General features: G+C 44.3%; 1 protein-coding gene across 2 annotated transcripts in view; it reads left to right on the forward strand.

Moving 5' to 3' along the window:
• Positions 1 to 3,564, forward strand: part of LRP2 (LDL receptor related protein 2) — a 176,816-nt gene extending 173,252 nt beyond the window's left edge. Inside the window, exons 78-79 of one of the 2 annotated variants that reach the window (XM_070803712.1) lie at positions 1,822 to 1,893; positions 2,069 to 3,564. In XM_070803712.1, coding sequence (XP_070659813.1) covers positions 1,822 to 1,893; positions 2,069 to 2,230 — 234 coding nt within the window. In that variant the 3' untranslated portion in view covers positions 2,231 to 3,564. The remainder of the gene's footprint in view (positions 1 to 1,821; positions 1,894 to 2,068) is intronic. The other variant, XM_070803716.1, reaches the window with a different exon arrangement.
• The last annotated feature ends 14,517 nt before the right edge of the window (positions 3,565 to 18,081 follow it).

Raw genomic sequence — 18,081 nt, forward strand, 5'->3', positions numbered from 1 at the left:
GAGAACGGGAGACACTTCATAAAACACACGTGCTACCTTAGCGACCTGCAGGAGGGCATGGTCTATTCCCCAGTCTCCTGTTCTCTTATCTCCTGCCAGCTGGCAGCCAGAGCCATGGCCAGCACTCTACCATGGACAGATTTTCTGTAAGACACGGGTCGTTCATCATAGTCCAGGGTGATTTCTCTTTGGGTTCTTTAGTTTTGAGGCCTCTGAATCCTAGAGGCATTGCCTGCTCCTCTACCTACAATTTAGTTCAGTGATTTTGCTAACACCCCCTTTCCTCATCTGCAAAATAGATATAATCAGAGCCTTTGCCTTGCAGTCATTGGGAAGATTAAATCAGAAATGTGCAAGACTCTTAGAATAGTCCCTGACACATAGTAAGCACTCAATCAATGTTCAGTTCAGTTCAGTCACTCAGTCCTGTCCGACTCTTTGCGACCCCATGAACCTCAGTATGCCAGGCCTCCCTGTCCATCACCAATTCCTGGAGTCCACCCAAACTCATGTCCATTGAGTAGGTGATGCCATCCAACCATCTCATACTCTGTCATCCCCTTCTCCTCTTGCCCTCAATCTTTCCCAGCATCAGGGTCTTTTCAAGTGAGTCACCTGTTCGCATCAGGTGGCCAAAGTATTGGAGTTTCAGCTTCAACATCAGTCCTTCCAATGAATACCCAGGACTCATCTCCTTTAGGATGGACTGGTTGGATCTCCTTGCAGTCCAAGGGACTCTCAAGAGTCTTCTCCAACACCACAGTTCAACAGCATCAATTCTTCAGGACTCAGCTTTCTTTATAGTCCAACTCTCACATCCATACATGACTACTGGAAAAACCATAGCCTTGACTAGACGGACTTTTGTTGGCAAAGTAACGTCTCTGCTTTTTAATATGCTATCTAGGTTGGTCGTAACTTTCCTTCCAAGGAGTAAGCGTCTTTTAATTTCATGGCTGCAGTCACCATCTGCAGTGATTTTGGAGACCCCAAAAATAAAGTCAGCCACTGTTTCCACTGTTTCCCCATCTATTTCCCATGAAGTGATGGGACTGGATGCCATGATCTTATTTTTCTGAATGTTGAGCTTTAAGCCAACTTTTTCACTCTCCTCTTTCACTTTCATCAAGAAGCTCTTTAGTTCTTCCTTGCTTTCTGCCATAAGGGTGGTGTCATCTGCATATCGCTTTCCAAGTGACTGCATTTTTGTATTGTTTTGTGTTACTGTAGTTCATACTTTGGCTGTTAATTGTTGTTTTTATGTACTCTTTGTTCTGGGATCAGTTGGCATGAGGGATCTGGGTTCCCCGATCAGGGATCAAACCCAAGCCCCTGCTTGGAGGCACAGCGTCTTAACCGCTGCGCCACCAGGAAAGCCCCTGTTACTTGTTTTCGTTATCATCATAATGGCAGGAGGAAATGGTGACAGGATATGGAATATGATGGAGTTGACCAAGGATCAATATGAGATGAGGGTTATAGTCTGGCTTGTTCCTTAAAGTTTCAGGCAGCCCCTGAAGAAATCTCTTGCCTGTCTCTGTCAAAACTTCTAGATTCTCAGGCACAGATTCTGTGAACTATACATTTCAGATCAAGCAAGTGTTTTGAAATTATTAGATGACAAGAGCCCAGAGTTTCAGTGACTCTTCAGGGCCCAACCATGGGAGAATTGAACAATTTTCCTGCATGGGCCGGGTCATGTGGTCCCAAGTTCCAAATTACTTTTTCCCTCTGTAAGAAGAAGTTTTAAAACCTAGGCTGGGGGCAAGAAACAAAAAATTCCATTACTGAAAGTTTTCTGTTTCCCTCTTTTTCGTTTAGCCAACAAAATGGAATATCTTCAAACGAAAACCGAAACAAAATACCAACTTTGAAAATCCATTCTATTCTGAGGTAATTGTTAACAATTTTTCTCAGCCCAGGCATTCTTTCTTAGCATTAACTTGCTAAATCAGGCATGCATTCAGATTATTCTGAGCAAATTGGCCACAATTTGTCTTCCCCACACAAAACCATTTTCCATCGTGTTGGAAATAAGTGACAGATTCTTGTTTCTTTGTGGTTTTAGATGGAGAATGAACCAAAGGTCGGTGCTGCTGTGACCCCACCTCCATCACCTTCTCCTCCTGCTAAGGTTTCTTGGAAAAAAGGCTCAACTCCAGGCTACAGTGCAACAGAAGACACATTTAAAGACACTGCAAATCTTGTGAGAGAAGACTCGGAGGCATAACTGTGCTGGCTATTTAGGGAATAATTAGAAACACACTTTTGCACATTTTTTTTTTTTACAAACAGATGAAAGAAATTAACATTCAGTACTTTATTAAAAGAATATATTTCCCCCTCTGTACTCCTGTAGTTGGGACTGTTTGTGGAAACAATGCCTTGTGTGTCTTTTTTACTCATCTCATATTTTTACAACTAATTACCACCTTGTACTATATGTATATCTTTGCACTGAAACTCTCTGAAGGTAATGCTATAAATATATTGTACATTTGTAAATTTTGGAAAGATTATCACATCATTAAATTTGCTAATGAAAGTATCTGCTGAATTGGTTGGTGATCATTACATTCAATGATCCACTGAAGAAAGGAATTGACTTGGGGCCTTTAGCAATATCAGAAGAGGCACCATCCTAAGACCCTATAGCATTATCAAGGAAGGGAATCCAGGCCCCATTCTTGGGTCTGTTTTCACACATCAGCACTTAGTGTTCAATTTGACCTGATGAATAGCATATCCATAGAGATGCAGATGATACAGAAGGTTGAAAAAACTAATTCAGTTCCACCCTTCTGCCTGTTGGCATTGTCCAACCAGAACTCTGTTTGCTATTATCTCCCTAGCTACCAAGTGAACATGTTTATGTTAATGTCTGAGAAAAAGCTCGTGTCCTTAAGTCTAAGTATCCTGCAAAGAGTTGGTAATCTACTCACATGAACTTGCATTTGATGGACCATAGGGTGATCAACACGCTTTCCTGGCATCTCAGGTGGTTGCCTACTCTAGAAACTGGAGCTGAATGAATGAAAAGCAAATCTGTCTTCATAAAGGAAGGTGCAAAGCAAATACCAGCAGAGCAAAGCCTCAGCTGGATTTTGTGTTTCTCTGTGTGAAAATTTTCCTTATAACGACTATTTATTTTCTCAGTTGAACATGAATAGAAAGGGAAACCATTTTTATTGAGCCTGGCTTAGATTCTTTAGCAAAATCGTACATTTATATCAGAATGTATTGCAGAGTCTAGCCTTCCTCCTGAATCTAGACTCTAGTCTCCACAGCCGGAACTGTGGCAAGAATACAGTTTCCACACTAGGTAGCATTCCCAGTTCTCTGTGCTAATAATGCACATTTTACAACAATGAATGAATGAGTGTATGAATGGACAGATGGATGAATGAAACATGTACTACTGATGATTTTATTCCTGAGTTCTCAAAATATTTTTTGCTCATATTTTGAGTGTTTATTGTAATTATTTTGAAATGTACTTTGATTAGAAAAGCAAATGGAAATGATGCTGCTGAAAAATTTCTAATAAAGGTGTATTTTATCAGACTTCTTCTGTGTGCTTTAAAATTCCAGGTCATGAATTGGTTGTATTTTGCTGTGCATGGAGATTGGGACTTTGAGTGCTAGGCATCAGGGAACCAGGATTGCCTGGGGTTCAAGAAGGGAGGAGAAGGAAGAGGAATCCATAGGTCACTTAGCCCTGACACTGGCCTGGAGCTGGGGAGCAGTGAACACAGGAGGATAAAGTGTAGGCTTCCACCTGAACTCTGGGAGGCAGCCCCCTCAGTTGCCTTAAAGGGTCATCCAACCCCCCTCCCCTTTCCTTCCCACCCTAGGACCCCAGCCAGTTGCCCGCTTTGGATCTGATGGTGATGGGAAGGCAGCAGCAAGGTCACAGCTGGAGAGGATTTTGTTCAGTTTGGTATTTGGGCTCCCATGGCATGTGTGAGCCATACCAGCCTGAAGTCAGAGTAAAAGGGAGTTCTAAAACAGTTGTGATTTCCAGCTTTGGTATTTGTCTTGGGCCTTAAGCTCAATAAGAAATAATCTGGGGAATTTAAAAAATGAGAATTAATTTCCTGCTTAGCTTCATTTCTGGGTCTCCCTTGGAAGGACCTAGAAAGCATGCTGCTGCGTGTCTGTTCTCTGCCATGTGAGCTGGCACTTGTGGTCAGACCATCAGTGGGTCGGTCATCCCTCCTTGGTTGGCTCTCCCAGCTGGGGTTGGCTGGGGTTGACTCTGCTCCTGCTTTATTCTCTCCTGGAGAGAAGTTGTGCCAGGAGTGTGTGTGGTGGGGGAGGGGGAGATCGGGAAACAGGGTGCTGTTTAGAGGATGGAAAAGCTGATGTGACTCAGTATATCACATCACATGAAGCCAGGTCAATCCTAAAGGAAATTAACCCTGAATGTTCATTGGAAAGACTGATGCTGAAGCTTAAGTTCCAGTACTTTGGCCCCCTGATGTGAAGAGCTGATTCATTGGAAAAGACCCTGATCCTGGGAAAGATTGATGGCAGAAGGAGAAAGGGGTGACAGAGGATGAGATGGTTGAACGGCATCACTGACTCAATGGACATGAGTTTGAGCAAGCTCCAGGAGATAGCGAAAGACAAGGAAGCCTGGTGTGCTGCAGTCTATAGGTTCACAAAGAGTCAGACATGACTTAGTGACTGAACAACAATCACGTGAAGTGGAAAAAATTTTACCAGCAGAAATGTGTTATTGCACAGTGTAAAATCACAACCATGAGAAGGTTTGTCCATGGGAAGCCATTGGATCACACTGGTCATCTGTCCAGAGCTTCCCATTGATTTTTTTTTTTTTACCATCCCTTTTTTCCTTCATTCATCGATTTACTCACTCACTCACTTGCCTATGTTCTTACCAGCATTCAGTTGCAAACTGAAACCTAACTATGAGTTTAAGGAAAATGTGTGAGAGGAGAACTTTTAGTGGGGAATTCCATCCATTAATTCTTGGCTTTTTTTTTTTTTTCCTGAATTAGGAAAAGATCACTAATATTTGATTTTTGAGATAGAGTACATCAGGCTGGCTCAAAAATGAGAGCTAGTTAGGCCCTGGAGTGAGGGAGGGGTCTGAGGAAATTGGTTATAGATGTACATTCTGGAAAGAGGCCTGGACCCACAGCCTGGAGCCCTGGGTTGCCCTTGAACTCTCAGCCTCTTTTCAGTCTTCCCCTCTGCATTCCTCAAAGTCACAAGCCACAAGTCATACTGAAGATGACATATGATTATATGTTTCTGTTTTTTAAAAAAATTCTAATTTATCTTGGAGTATATTTGATTTACAGTGAAAAGCAGTTGGACATACATGGAAGGTGTCTAAACCCTGGGAGAGGAAGGCCAGCTCTGGAGACCATTGCCTCATGCCTCCAGTGGTCCTAACCATGGCCATCTCAAGGTGAGGATCAACACAAATCACTAGGCTTGTCAACTCCTGAAAGTTACCAGCCTGTGGAGGACTTTTAGTCACACCAATTATGTGCCTCTTCCTGGAAGTGAATTCAGAACATTTTGTTTGAAAATCAACCACGTGTCTGCATTCACTTTGTGTCCACGATATTCTGGAATAAACTATAGGAGACAGAGAAAACAGGTCTCCAGAAATTATTTGACATCACTGAGTCCACTAGCTAACAATATGGTCATTGAATGCTGTCCCCTCTTATGCAGACTAGAGAGGAAGGGCTCATATTTCTGCTCCTCTGATAATTAGCATCCCCTAATGATCGTCACTTGCTAAGAGCACAGTTTCCCAACCAATTACTTCCATCACAGGGGCTAGGCCATCCTCCTGCTGCTAATCACTGAGCCTCAGCTGCTGCTTCTGTGGAAAACAGAGAGGGGGGCTATGAGAGTTCAGTGCGAAAATACATCAATATGTAGACAGTGTATGCAGCCCACTGCCTGGCACCAAGCCCTGAATCCCCAGTAGCCGTGATTTTGATCATTATTAAATGGAAGAGAAGGGAAGAGTTTTTTTTTTTTTTTAATGAAGAAATGTATTTTGGGCTTCCCAGGTGGCACAGTGGTAAAGAACCTGCCTGCCAATGCATGGGACATGGGTTCAGTCCCTGGTCTGGGAAGACCCCACAGGCTGCAGAGTGGCTAGGCCTATGCACCACAGCTACTGAGCCTGTGCTCTGGAGCCCAGGAACTGCAACTGCTGAAGCCTGCGTACTCTAGAGCCTGTGCTCTGCAGCGAGAGAAGACACTGCAATGAGAAGTCCTTGCACCGCAACCAGAGAGTATACCCTGTTCACCGCAACTAGAGGAAAGCCTACAGACAATGAAGACCCAGCACAGCCAAAATAAACAAATAAATAAGATTAATTTTTAAAAATGTATTTTTCAAATATTTATAGAATGCAATTTCATATTTAATTAATTAATTGCTTTTGGCCACACTATGCAGCACGTGGCATCTTTGTTCCCTGACCAGGGATTGAACTTGTGCCTCCTGCAATGGAAGTGCAGAGGCCTAACCCTTAGACAGCCAGGAAGTTCTCCAGGAAATGTATCTTTACAAGCTCCTTGGGGATTTTAACATGAAGCCAAGGATAGAATTACTAATCTAAATAGAAGTGGCTAATCTTTTTATTTAATGATGGATGTTATAGGGGTAGTCAAGATTTTCTCCGGGCCTGTGGAAGAATGCATAGATCTTGTATGTAATGAGGCTGGAGTGTAGATGATAAAATTCAGAGTCTCATTTTATTGTCATGCAAGAGTAATGGGAAGGCAGTAAAGAACACTGGGTGTGAAAGATGGGAATCCTGAGGCTGAGAAAGGGAGAGTTCATGCTCCCATCACAGGCTGAGGAGCACGGCCCAGGTTTTCCCGGTGCCCCGTATTCAGGCCTTCGCTGAATTAAAGAACAGGTTGATGTAGGAATTTGACAGAACATATTTAAAGCCTATTCTTCTATCTCTTCCCATGTTTCCAGACTCCAGAGGACTTTAATTATGCTGTCTTCAGTTCAGTTCAGTCGCTCAGTCTTGTCCAACACTTTGCGACCCCATGAATTGCAGCACACCAGGCCTCCCTGTCCATCACCAACTCTCAGAGTTCACTCAGACTCACGTCCATCGAGTTGGTGATGCCATCCAGCCATCTCATCTTCTGTCGTCCCCTTCTCCTCCTGCTCCCAATCCCTCCCAGCATTAGGGTCTTTTCCAATGAGTCAACTCTTCGCATGAGGTGGCCAAAGTACTGGAGTTTCAGCTTTAACATCATTCCTTCCAAAGAAATCCCAGGGCTGATCTCCTTCAGAATGGACTGGTTGGATCTCCTTGCAGTCCAAGGGACTCTCAAGAGTCTTCTCCAACACCACAGTTCAAAAGCATTAATTCTTTGGCGCTCAGCCTTCTTCACAGTCCAACTCTCACATCCATACGTGACCACTGGAAAAACCATAGCCTTGACTACACGGACCTTTGTTGGCAAAGTAATGTCTCTGCTTTTGAATATGCTATCTAGGTTGGTCATAACTTTTCTTCTAAGGAGTAAGCGTCTTTTAATTTCATGGCTGCAGTCACCATCCGCAGTAATTTTGGAGCCCCCCAAAATAAAGTCTGACACTGTTTCCACTGTTTCCTCATCTATTTCCCAAGAAGTGATGGGACCAGATGCCATGATCTTCGTTTTCTGAACGTTGAGATTTAAGCCAACTCTTTCACTCTCCACTTTCACTTTCATCAAGAGGCTTTTTAGTTCCTCTTCACTTTCTGCCATAAGGGTGGTCTCATCTGCATATCTGAGGTTATTGATATTTCTCCCGGCAATCTTGATTCCAGCTTGTGCTTCTTCCAGTCCAGCGTTTCTCATGATGTACTCTGCATATAAGTTAAATAAGCAGGGTGACAATATACAGCCTTGACGTACTCCTTTTCCTATTTGGAACCAGTCTGTTGTTCCATGTCCAGTTCTAACTGTTGCTTCCTGACCTGCATACAGATTTCTCAAGAGGCAGGTCAGGTGGTCTGGTATGCCCATCTCTTTCAGAACTTTCCACAGTTTATTGGGATCCACACAGTCAAAGATTTTGGCATAGTCAATAAAGCAGAAATAGATGTTTTTCTGGAACTCTCTTGCTTTTTTGATGATCCAGCGGATGTTGGCAATTTGATCTCTGGTTCCTCTGCCTTTTCTAAAACCAGCTTGGACATCAGGAAGTTCATGGTTCACGTATTGCTGAAGCCTGGCTTGGAGAATTTTGAGCGTTACTTTACTAGCGTGTGAGATGAGTACAATTGTGACGTAGTTTGAGCATTCTTTGGCATTGCCTTTCTTTGGGATTGGAATGAAAACTGACCTTTTCCAGTCCTGTGGCCACTGTGGAGTTTTCCAAATTTGCTGGCATATTGAGTGCAGCACTTTCACAGCATCATCTTTTAGGATTTGAAACAGCTCAACTGGAATTCCATCACCTCCACTAGCTTTGTTCATAGTGCTGCTTTCTAAGGCCCACTTGACTTTACATTCCAGGATGTCTGGCTCTAGGTGAGTGATCACATCATTGTGATTATCTTGGTCATGAAGATCTTTTTTATACAGTTCTTCTGTGTATTCTTGCCACCTCTTCTTAATATCTTCTGCTTCTGTTAGGTACATACCATTTCTGTCTTAGTTTCCCTGAACTCCACTGTGGCTGCGATTCCTCAAGAGGCCTTTGGGGGCCAGGGAAGAGATGAAAACATCCCGAATTTTCATGACATTAGAGACTTTTACCCCAAGATGAGTGGGATACAGTCTATTTCCAAGAGTGCAATTGTATATTTATTGCTTCTAAGTTTTCATTTGTCGAGTTTTTTTTTTTTTTGAAAATTCAAAATTTAAAGGATAAGCGATCTTGAGCTATTCTTGGCAGCAGCGCTTTGCAGCTGTTTTCCAAATTTTCAAGGGACTGGATTCACTCAGTGGAGGTCAACGGAGATGCTAGCATTTGCTGCACAGAAATGTTCCCCACATTATGGAGGTGGTGCTTGGACTCTGGGCTCAGGAAGTCCGTTTATCTGTCATTGGCCCTCACTCAGGGCCTTGTGAAAACAGAGACAACAGTCATACAGGCAAGGAACCCCTCTCCTAGAGAGAGGGGACCTCTGAGCGGCCATGTGATCTTGGATCAGTTGTTTCACCTCCCTGATGGTTAGTAACTTCATCTGGAAAGTGAAGTGGTTGGACAAGTTTATTGCTAACTTCTTTGGTTTTCAAGTTCAAAGACTTCTCTCTACTTCAGTCTTAATTTGGAATTTGGTTCAATTCAAAATCACTGCGGCTGTTTCAGTAAGTTCTAAGCCTGTTACATCAACTTCAAGGACGACAGCTCCAATTATAGCTTCTTAGTTTTTATCCTCAAATGCTGTCTCTCTCTAGGTGAGCTATCGAAGAGATATATTTTAGAAAATCTTTTCTTTTTGTGAAGTATCTGAAAGCCTGCTGATAAGTTTCAGGGCTGAAAGTTGCCACCAGGGATTTATTTTTGCAGGAAACTCCTGCAAACATCCTCTGTAGAGTCAAGGCCACAGGGGTCTTTCATGGGATTCCAGGCCCACGGAGTGTTTCCTAAGACGTATGAAGAAGGGACCCTAGTCAGAGTAAGGCTGGCTGGAGGACCAGGAAGTCACCTCTGATGAGCCACTGGCATCCTGCAGACTTTTGATGAGATGCTAGGCCCTTAAATGGGCTCTGGATGAAAGAACAGATGAACCTAGAAGTAAAATAAATTAATTATGATTTTCAATTCTTTTCCTATTAAACCTGAATTTACTTTTTAATTGTGGTAAGATATATATAACGCAAAATTTTAAATTTGGATTTTTAGTCATCTATCTGACATCTGGAGCTGTTCCCCCCCCCCCCCCTCCCAAGATGGCCTTAGAAGGCTTCCTGTAATGGCTTTGAAAATCACTGAGGCATGGTATTCCTTCTGATATTCTGACTGTGTCAGGGCCTATGAAAAGAGGGCAGGAGACAGAGCTCAGCTCAGCCCAGGCCAACAGGAAATGCCCTAGTCTCCTGTGAGGGACATGGGAATTACTTCTCATGGGCTGAGCTGTGGTGTTCAGAGCGCAAAACCACCACTTAATAACTTAAGCAAATTGCCGCCTTGGCTTATCTGGGAAGGTGAAGTAGAGTTGGAGCCAGGACTCTTTCCCTAACTAGCTGGCTGACCTTGTACCACCTGTTGAGTTCCTCCAAATTTCTGTTTCTTATCTTAAAAAAAAAAAGAAGAAGAAGAAGATAACAAATTCCATAGGGACACCAAGAGGACAGTATTTATTCATTCATTCTACAAATGTTGAACAAGCATCTTCTAGGTACCATGGAATGGTATCAAATAGTAATAGCTAACATTTCCAGAGCACTTTATGTGAAGTATCTCATTTAATTCTGGAAGCCTTATGCTGAAAGTACTATTTCACTATTTTACAGACCAGAAAACAGAGGGACAGATAGAAAGCTAAAGCCACAGATAGCAAGCTGCTTTTTTATTTTTAATTAAAAAATTAGAAAATTATATTTTGGTAATTATAGTCATAAAATAATTCAATGATTTTGTGTAAATGATAAAGCACAAAACAAAGCACAAAAGCTTTGGCACAAGATCATGACCTAGGAAAAATTTTCCTTTACTTCCTCCATTTTATTTCTGTGGATTGTTAGTAACCTATACTGTCCAGCAACAATAAGTATGTGAAAGTGAAAGCGAAAGTCACTCAGTTGTGTCCAACTCTTTGTGACCCCGTGGGCCATACACTCCATGGAATTCTCCAGGCCAGAATACTGGAATGGGTAGCCTTTCCCTTCTCCAGGGGATCTTCCCAACCCAGGGATTGAACCCAGGTCTCCCACATTGCAGGCAGATTCTTTACCCGCTGAGCCACAAGGGAAGCCCAACAACTATAAAAGTAGGTATTTACTGAAGTTTTCCTATGTTTCCAGGACATTTTCTAAGCTCTTTCCAAGTATTAACTCATATAATCCTTCCAGAAACTCTATGAAGTAGATTATCATCCCCATTTTACAGATGAGGAAACTGAGATAAGAGAGGTTAAATAACCTACACAAAGTCTTAGAGGTATTAAGTGTTGGATCTGAGACCCTACCTCAGTCCAGCCCCTGAGTACACACTCCACACCGCTGTGCCACACTGAGTCCTCCCATAGGCTGGCGAGGAAATACCCTGCCCCACTCCACCCCCAGCTAACTCCCTCTTGATTCCCGTCCTACCCTGCACTGACTGCCCAACAAGTTCCTAGTCTTAAAAACTTTTCCTAAAGCCTATCTAAACTTCCAGTTCAAAGGACGCCTTCAGTGACTTGTAAGCTACTGGATTCAGGTCGATGCCTTCTGGCCCCTGTGTGTTAGTATTCTGCCTTCAGGCAATGCCACTGTGATTTAACAAGAGCCCTTGGAGAAGTCCCACAAGGGACCTCCTTGTGCTGGGCTGGCTCCTGGGTGTTCCTTCCCTAGTTGGGTGCTGGCTTCTCCCTCTGGGAAGGGCAACGCCAGCCTAGTCCAGCTGTGCCCACCAGCATTAACCTTTTCTTCACGCAGTCATTAGCATTTAAATATAGAACGAACCAATGCCTTGATTTATTCTGTGGAGAAATAAATCTGCCAAGACAGGCTCAATATTCCTGGTGCATCTCCTGCTGTGTCTGACCCAGCAAGGCTCTTGTTTCTGAGAAACAAAAGAGGCAGAAAAATGTGAAAAGCAGCCTAAATGATTTTTCTGAGCTCTGCCTCAAATGCGTGGTGGAGTCAAACAGCTCAGACAGCTAACCCTACCCTAATTGTTATTTGTTATTTGTAATTTCCTGGGCAGGGAGGGATGGTGTGTGTGTGTGGGATGTGTGTGTGTTTTTCTTTAATCAAGCAAGATGCACACCCTTTTTCTGCCTTCACAGGACCTTCTAAGCTCACCTCCATTCTAGTCGTGGTGTGCATTTAATAATCTTTTTTCTTATTTCTCTCTCTCTCCAACCCCATGTCAGTGTCCCAGGGACCATGACCAGCTTTCACTTCTCTATCCATAGCTCCTAACATAGCACCTGGCATATAATGAGTGCTGAATAAATGTTAGCTGAGCTTCCCTGATGGCTCAGATGTAAAGAATCCGCTAGCAATGCAGGAGACCCAGGTTTGATCCCTGGGTTGGGAAGGTCCCCTGGAGAAGAACATGGCAACCCACTCCAGTATTCTTGCCTGGAGAATCCCCATGGGCAGAGGAGGGTGGCAGGCTCCAGGGGTCGCAAAGGGCCGGACATGACTGAGTGACTAAGCACACAGGCAAATGTTAGCTAAGGAAATAAATGGATAAAAAAGCTAAGGGCTACAGCAAGAAAGAATCCATCAAATCCTGAACCTCCAGTGGAAGGAGCGTGCTCTTACAAACACATCTATCTTTGACCTACATCGCCGGGTGGTTCAGGATTCATGAGTGTGAGGTTAGTTGGTCATGATCAAGTGCCATTTAAATTTGTGTCTTTTTTCTTCTGAGCTCCTAGGACTCACAAAGGCTTTTCATTGAACAGAATGGTTAAATGTTGTGCAAAAGACATCTGAAGAATTAACCTCATGCTCTTCTAGAAAGATGACTGAGAGGGAACGAGCCATCACTAAAAGCTCACCTTTATGTAGGTAGGAAGGCTCCACCCCTCTCATGCCACTCAAGCTCTAAACCTCCAGTGTTCGTGCACAGGACAGTGGTGCAGAGAGCCACTCACGAAACCAGCCTGGCTGTCTGGCCTTTTGAGCCTATGCTGGCTAGGACCCTGGGCCTGTGATAGCTGGGGTCTGCAGAGCAGTTAGCAAGTGCTGTTCTGCACACAGGCTCTTGTTTAGGGGGTACACCAAGCTGAGGGAGGTACTGTTATTAGCATCCCCATTTTACGGAGGAGGAAACTGAGTCATAAAATCAAAACAGGCTGCTCAGGATGGCTCAGCTAGGTAGTGGCAAAGCCAACCTCTGAGCCCAGGAGCTTCAACCCAGAGCCACATCTCTAACCCTGGTCGGTACTGCTTTCCAGTTCATCTCTACCTGAAACACAGTGTCATGGAAAGAGTCCTGTTCCAGGGAGGAGGAGACCCAAGTCTTATTCCAGACTGGTCAAAATTCAGCAATGTGATCTCAGAAAGTTGCCTGCTTTTTGTTGTTTCTTAAAAGGAGATAGAAGATCACTGCTTTACAACCTAAATGTCCATTGACAGTCGAATGGACTAAGAAGGTATGGTATATGTATACAGTGAAACATTCAGTTCAGTTCAGTTCAGTCGCTCAGTCATGTCCGACTCTTGGCGACCCCATGAATCGCAGCACGCCAGGCCTCCCTGTCCATCACCAACTCCCGCAGTTCACTCAGACTCACGTCCATCGAGTCAGTGATGCCATCCAGCCATCTCATCCTCTGTCGTCCCCTTCTCCTCCTGCCTCCAATCCCTCCCAGCATCAGAGTCTTTTCCAATGAGTCAACTCTTCGCATGAGGTGGCCAAAGTACTGGAGTTTCAGCTTCAGCATCATTCCTTCCAAAGAACACCCAGGACTGATCTCCTTCAGAATGGACTGGTTGGATGTCCTTGCAGTCTCAGCCATAAAAAGAATGAAATAATGTTATTGCAGCAACATGGATGGATCTAGAGATTATCACACTAAGTGAACTAAATCAGACAAAGACAGATACCACATGATATTGCTTACATGTAGAATCTAAAATACAATACATATGAACTTAATTACACGACAGAAACAGACCCATAGACATAGAAAACAAACTTATGCTTTCTTAGGTTGCCTTCGGTTACCAAAGGGAAAAGTCGGGTAGGGATAAATTGGGAGTATGGGATTAACAGATACAAACTACTATACATAAAATAAACAAGTATTTACTCTATAGTACACAGAGCTGTGTTCAGTATCTTGTAAAAACCTAAAATGGAACAGAGTATGAAAAAGAGTGCATATATACATATATGTCCCTGATTCACTTTGCTGTACACCTGAAACATTGTACTTTAATAAAAAAATGAAAAATGTTTTATTTTCTAAAGAACATTACCACATTAAAGTCTTTCATAAAGGAAGACCCTCCTTAATTAATTCCATGGGGTCCATGCTTTGAATGTATTATTTGTAAGAAGAATCATATTTATTGGGTAACAGTTTCCCTGCTTTCCATGTTTTATTAATCAAGTCAAATCAGACTCTCAGTTTCAGTGAGGTTCTGCTTGTCCATTTCACCTAGTTTCCACCTTCTCTTTTCCTGTGTCCCACCATGGATTATTTTTCTTAGTCTTAGCCACCATTTTCTATGCAATAAGTCTGTTGACTCAGTTTCATCTGTCTGGGCCAGCAATTTATCCGCCTTATTCTCCTCTGTGTCCTCAGGGTCTAACATCTAGCAGGTGCTTGATGAGTTGTTGGGCTCATGAGTAAATTGACTTATTGGTATTGACAAGCCTGTTAGCTGAGGCTATTGAAGGGTAAGCCATGTAATATGGCTTTAAAGGTATTGAAAATAACTTGAAGAGCTCCATTTTTGCTCTTTAGAAATCTATAGGCTCTGGGTTTGATATTGCTGGGAGGAATGACCTCTAAGCTCCCATCTGCTTCTGAAATTTCACAACCCAGTGGATTTCCCTTGTGAAGACTGGAGAGATTCACTGAAGACTGGACTCTAGGGGGTGTCTTTCTCCCAATTCACGTGAAGTAGGGAACGCTGGCACCACCTGCCATACCCATCTGTCTCCAAGCAGGGTCACCCCAAGGCCAGGTGACGTAGCATGACTGTATTCATGGTGGAGAGACGTCTATGGTAGTAGAAGTTCTTTAAAGATCCAAATTGATAGGAAAACTATACCCTTTCCACTCACACATTTTTCTTTCCCTTTACACACTTAATGTGTAAGTTGAAGGAACTGGAAAAAAGACTCACTTTATCCTCTCATATATATATGAAAGATGCTTGGATCTATCCCTTTAAGAAACTAAATATTAGCATTACAAGACCTCATGAATGTTGTGAAAAAGCCATGTGTACGCTCATAAGGATGGGTGGATGAAGGCAGGCTGGGCAGAGGGAGAAGCTCAACTCAGATGCAGTTGCCATGGAGGCCTCAGCCAATGGTACAGGATGCTCTGGAGCTGGGAATGGTCCTTCTGAGTCATCCTTAACTGAGGCTGGGGCCAAGCCTTTGGTCTCTTCATCAGCCAGGCATTGGTCACCTACCACCCTGTGTTAGTCTATTCGGGCCTCTACAACAGAATACCATAGACCGAATGACATACAAACAATAGAAATTGATTTAGTTCAGTTCTGGAGGCTGGGAAGTTCAAGATCAAGGCACTTGCAGATTCAGCATCTGGTGAGAGCCCACTTCTTGCTTCACAGAGACCGTCTTCTCACTGTGTCCTCACATGGCAGAAGGAATAAAATTCTCTGAGGTCTCTTTTATAAGAGCACAGTCTCATTCATGAAGGCTCCACCCTCACGACCCAATCACCTTTCAAAAGCCACACCTCCAGATACCATCACACTGGGGTCAGGGCTCCCCTAACACAAACATTCAGTCTGTATCACACCTCCACATCCTTGGCTGAGGCAGCACAATGGCTGCGGGCAAGTCCATCAAAGGCCATAGTCCTGGGCCCTTGGCAACAGGGGAGTGGGGTGGGGTGGTGGGGGTGGGGTGGCAGGGGTGCAGAGGCCCCTAGTAGGGATCTGGAACTTTCATCTGTCACCATATCCTATAGCATACTTGATTTGTTAGAATGGACTCGAATAGAACAATTTTCCCGGCCAAGACTGTGTTGCACTCAGCAAACGAGGAATCAACCTGGAAACAAAGATGGCCTGGTCCTCCATTTGTCAGATCTCTTGGCAGGGCAGCCAACACAAGAATAATCTCCAGAGGAAGGTTCCTAACCTCCTCTCCCTCTGGCCTCACCTTCTCACTTTCCCTTCCCCTCTTCTCTGTTAGTTTTATTTTCCAGCTAAGCTGTCAGTGGCAGCCTTTGATGGGCATGGGGTTAGTCCTTAGAGAAGGAGGTTGAGGGGACAGGGAGGGGCTTGCCCTTCCAGGTTAGGGGGCAGGGAAGGGAGTGGGAGTCTTCTTTCTGGGCCAGAATCCTTTTGCTGACAGAATGACACACATGCCCAATTACCTTCCGAGATACAGAACGTAAAACTGAGCTGCTGCTGCTGGGTCGCTTCAGTTGTGTCCGACTCTGCAACTCCATGAACTGTATGTACCCCGCCAGGCTCCTCTGTCCATGGAACTCTCAGGCAAGAATACTGGAGTGGGTTGCCATAGTGGGCACCAAACGTTCTATCTTTTTGAAGGCGTGGAATTTTGATCTTGTAGATTAAAGGGTATTTCCCTAAGATCATGTATTAGCAGAGGTGTGTCCTGGGCTTGTTTGTTTGTTTTTGTCTTTGGAGAGCAATGAATCACCCTAAAGAAGTAAACAGAAATTCAATTCTAGGAAGTTCTGTTGCTGCTGCTGCTAAGTAGCTTCAGTCATGTCCGACTCTGTGTGACCCAGTGGACTGTAGCCCACCAGGCTCCTCTGTCCATGAGATTCTCCTTGTGGGTTGCCATGCCTTCCTGCGGGGGATCTTCCCTGTATCTCTTACATCTCCTGCGTTGGCAGGCAGGTTCTTTACCACCAGTGCAACCTGAGAAGCTCAGGGAGGTTGAGACTGTGCTTGACTTAGTGAGTCTACTTTCTGACCTTGCGGGAAGCTTGGTCCCTCTACGTGTCCACTTGCGTCTTTAGCTCTTTGACTAGTGAGTGTGCATGTTTCATATTGGATTGCAAAGGAAATTTATATTTTCTAATTATTTTTTCATAAAATATACCAGTCCTTCAGATTCCTGGTAGCAGCTTTTGAATGGATCTATTATCCTAATGTTTTATTGGAAATGGAGTGATCTATAACACGACATATCCCTTTGATAATTATGGCTTCCTGTGGCTTCAAGGAGGCTTGAGAAAACCTCTAATTGGTTCCACGAGGCCGTGGTCATAAAGACAGCCTCCCAGCCCTACCCTGTTGACATATGAGCCCGGGCTCCCAGCCTTCCTGTCACCCCTACTCTCCCCTTCCGGCAGGTGGCACTAGCGGTAAAGAATCTGCCTGCCAAGCAAGAGACACAAGAGACTCAGGTTCAGTCCCTGGGTCGGGAAGATCCCATGGAGGAGGAAATGGCAACCCACTCCAGCATTCTTGCCCGGAGAATCTCACAGACAGAGGAGCCTCGTGGGCTACAGTCCATGCGATTGCAGACAGTCGGACATGACTGAGTGACTAAGCACAAATACACCCACCCCTCAGCTTGTGGGAAAGGTGGGACCCCTTAAGAGCCTGTGAGTTCAGAAGACAAAGAAGAGGGGCTGATAGAAGTGTGAACAGCCCGGGCCATCAAGCTGGGGTTTTGGAGCCCATCTATGTTGGTGAGGGGGAGCTTCGGGGGTGAGTGGCGAACTCTGGTTCCAAGACCACCAAGCCCAGTGCTGAAGACACGGATTCAGGCATTGCAGGAAGCCTGGCCTGGGTTTAGTTACTTACCCAGCATATTCCTGCAGAGCATGATTTAATCTCCAGGTACCTCAGGCTTGTTTTGTTTTTGTTTTATTTTTTTGTTTCTTTTTAACTGAGTAAAACAGGGTGATAGTAGCAGGCTCCTAGGTTATTATAAAAACGAACTGAGACAACGACAGGAATGTGAGCTTCGTGAGGACAGGGGCATTTGTTTCATTGCGGGGCTGCAGTTCCAGTGCTCACATCATTGCGCTTGGTGCTGAAATAACTGACCAATCACAGCACACGGCCTGGATTACAGCCAGTGTTCATAGCAACACAGCTGCATAACTGACCAATCACAGCACACGGCCTGGGTTACAGCCAGGGCTCATAGCAACACAGCTGCATAACTGACCAATCACAGCACACGGCCTGGGTTACAGCCAGTGCTCATAGCAACACAGCTGCTATTACTCTGCTGGGAATATCCCCCTCCAGCCTGCTGCTTCCAGA

The sequence above is a fragment of the Bos indicus genome, chromosome 2, assembly GCF_029378745.1.
Source record: "Bos indicus isolate NIAB-ARS_2022 breed Sahiwal x Tharparkar chromosome 2, NIAB-ARS_B.indTharparkar_mat_pri_1.0, whole genome shotgun sequence".
Taxonomy (NCBI): domain Eukaryota; kingdom Metazoa; phylum Chordata; class Mammalia; order Artiodactyla; family Bovidae; genus Bos; species Bos indicus.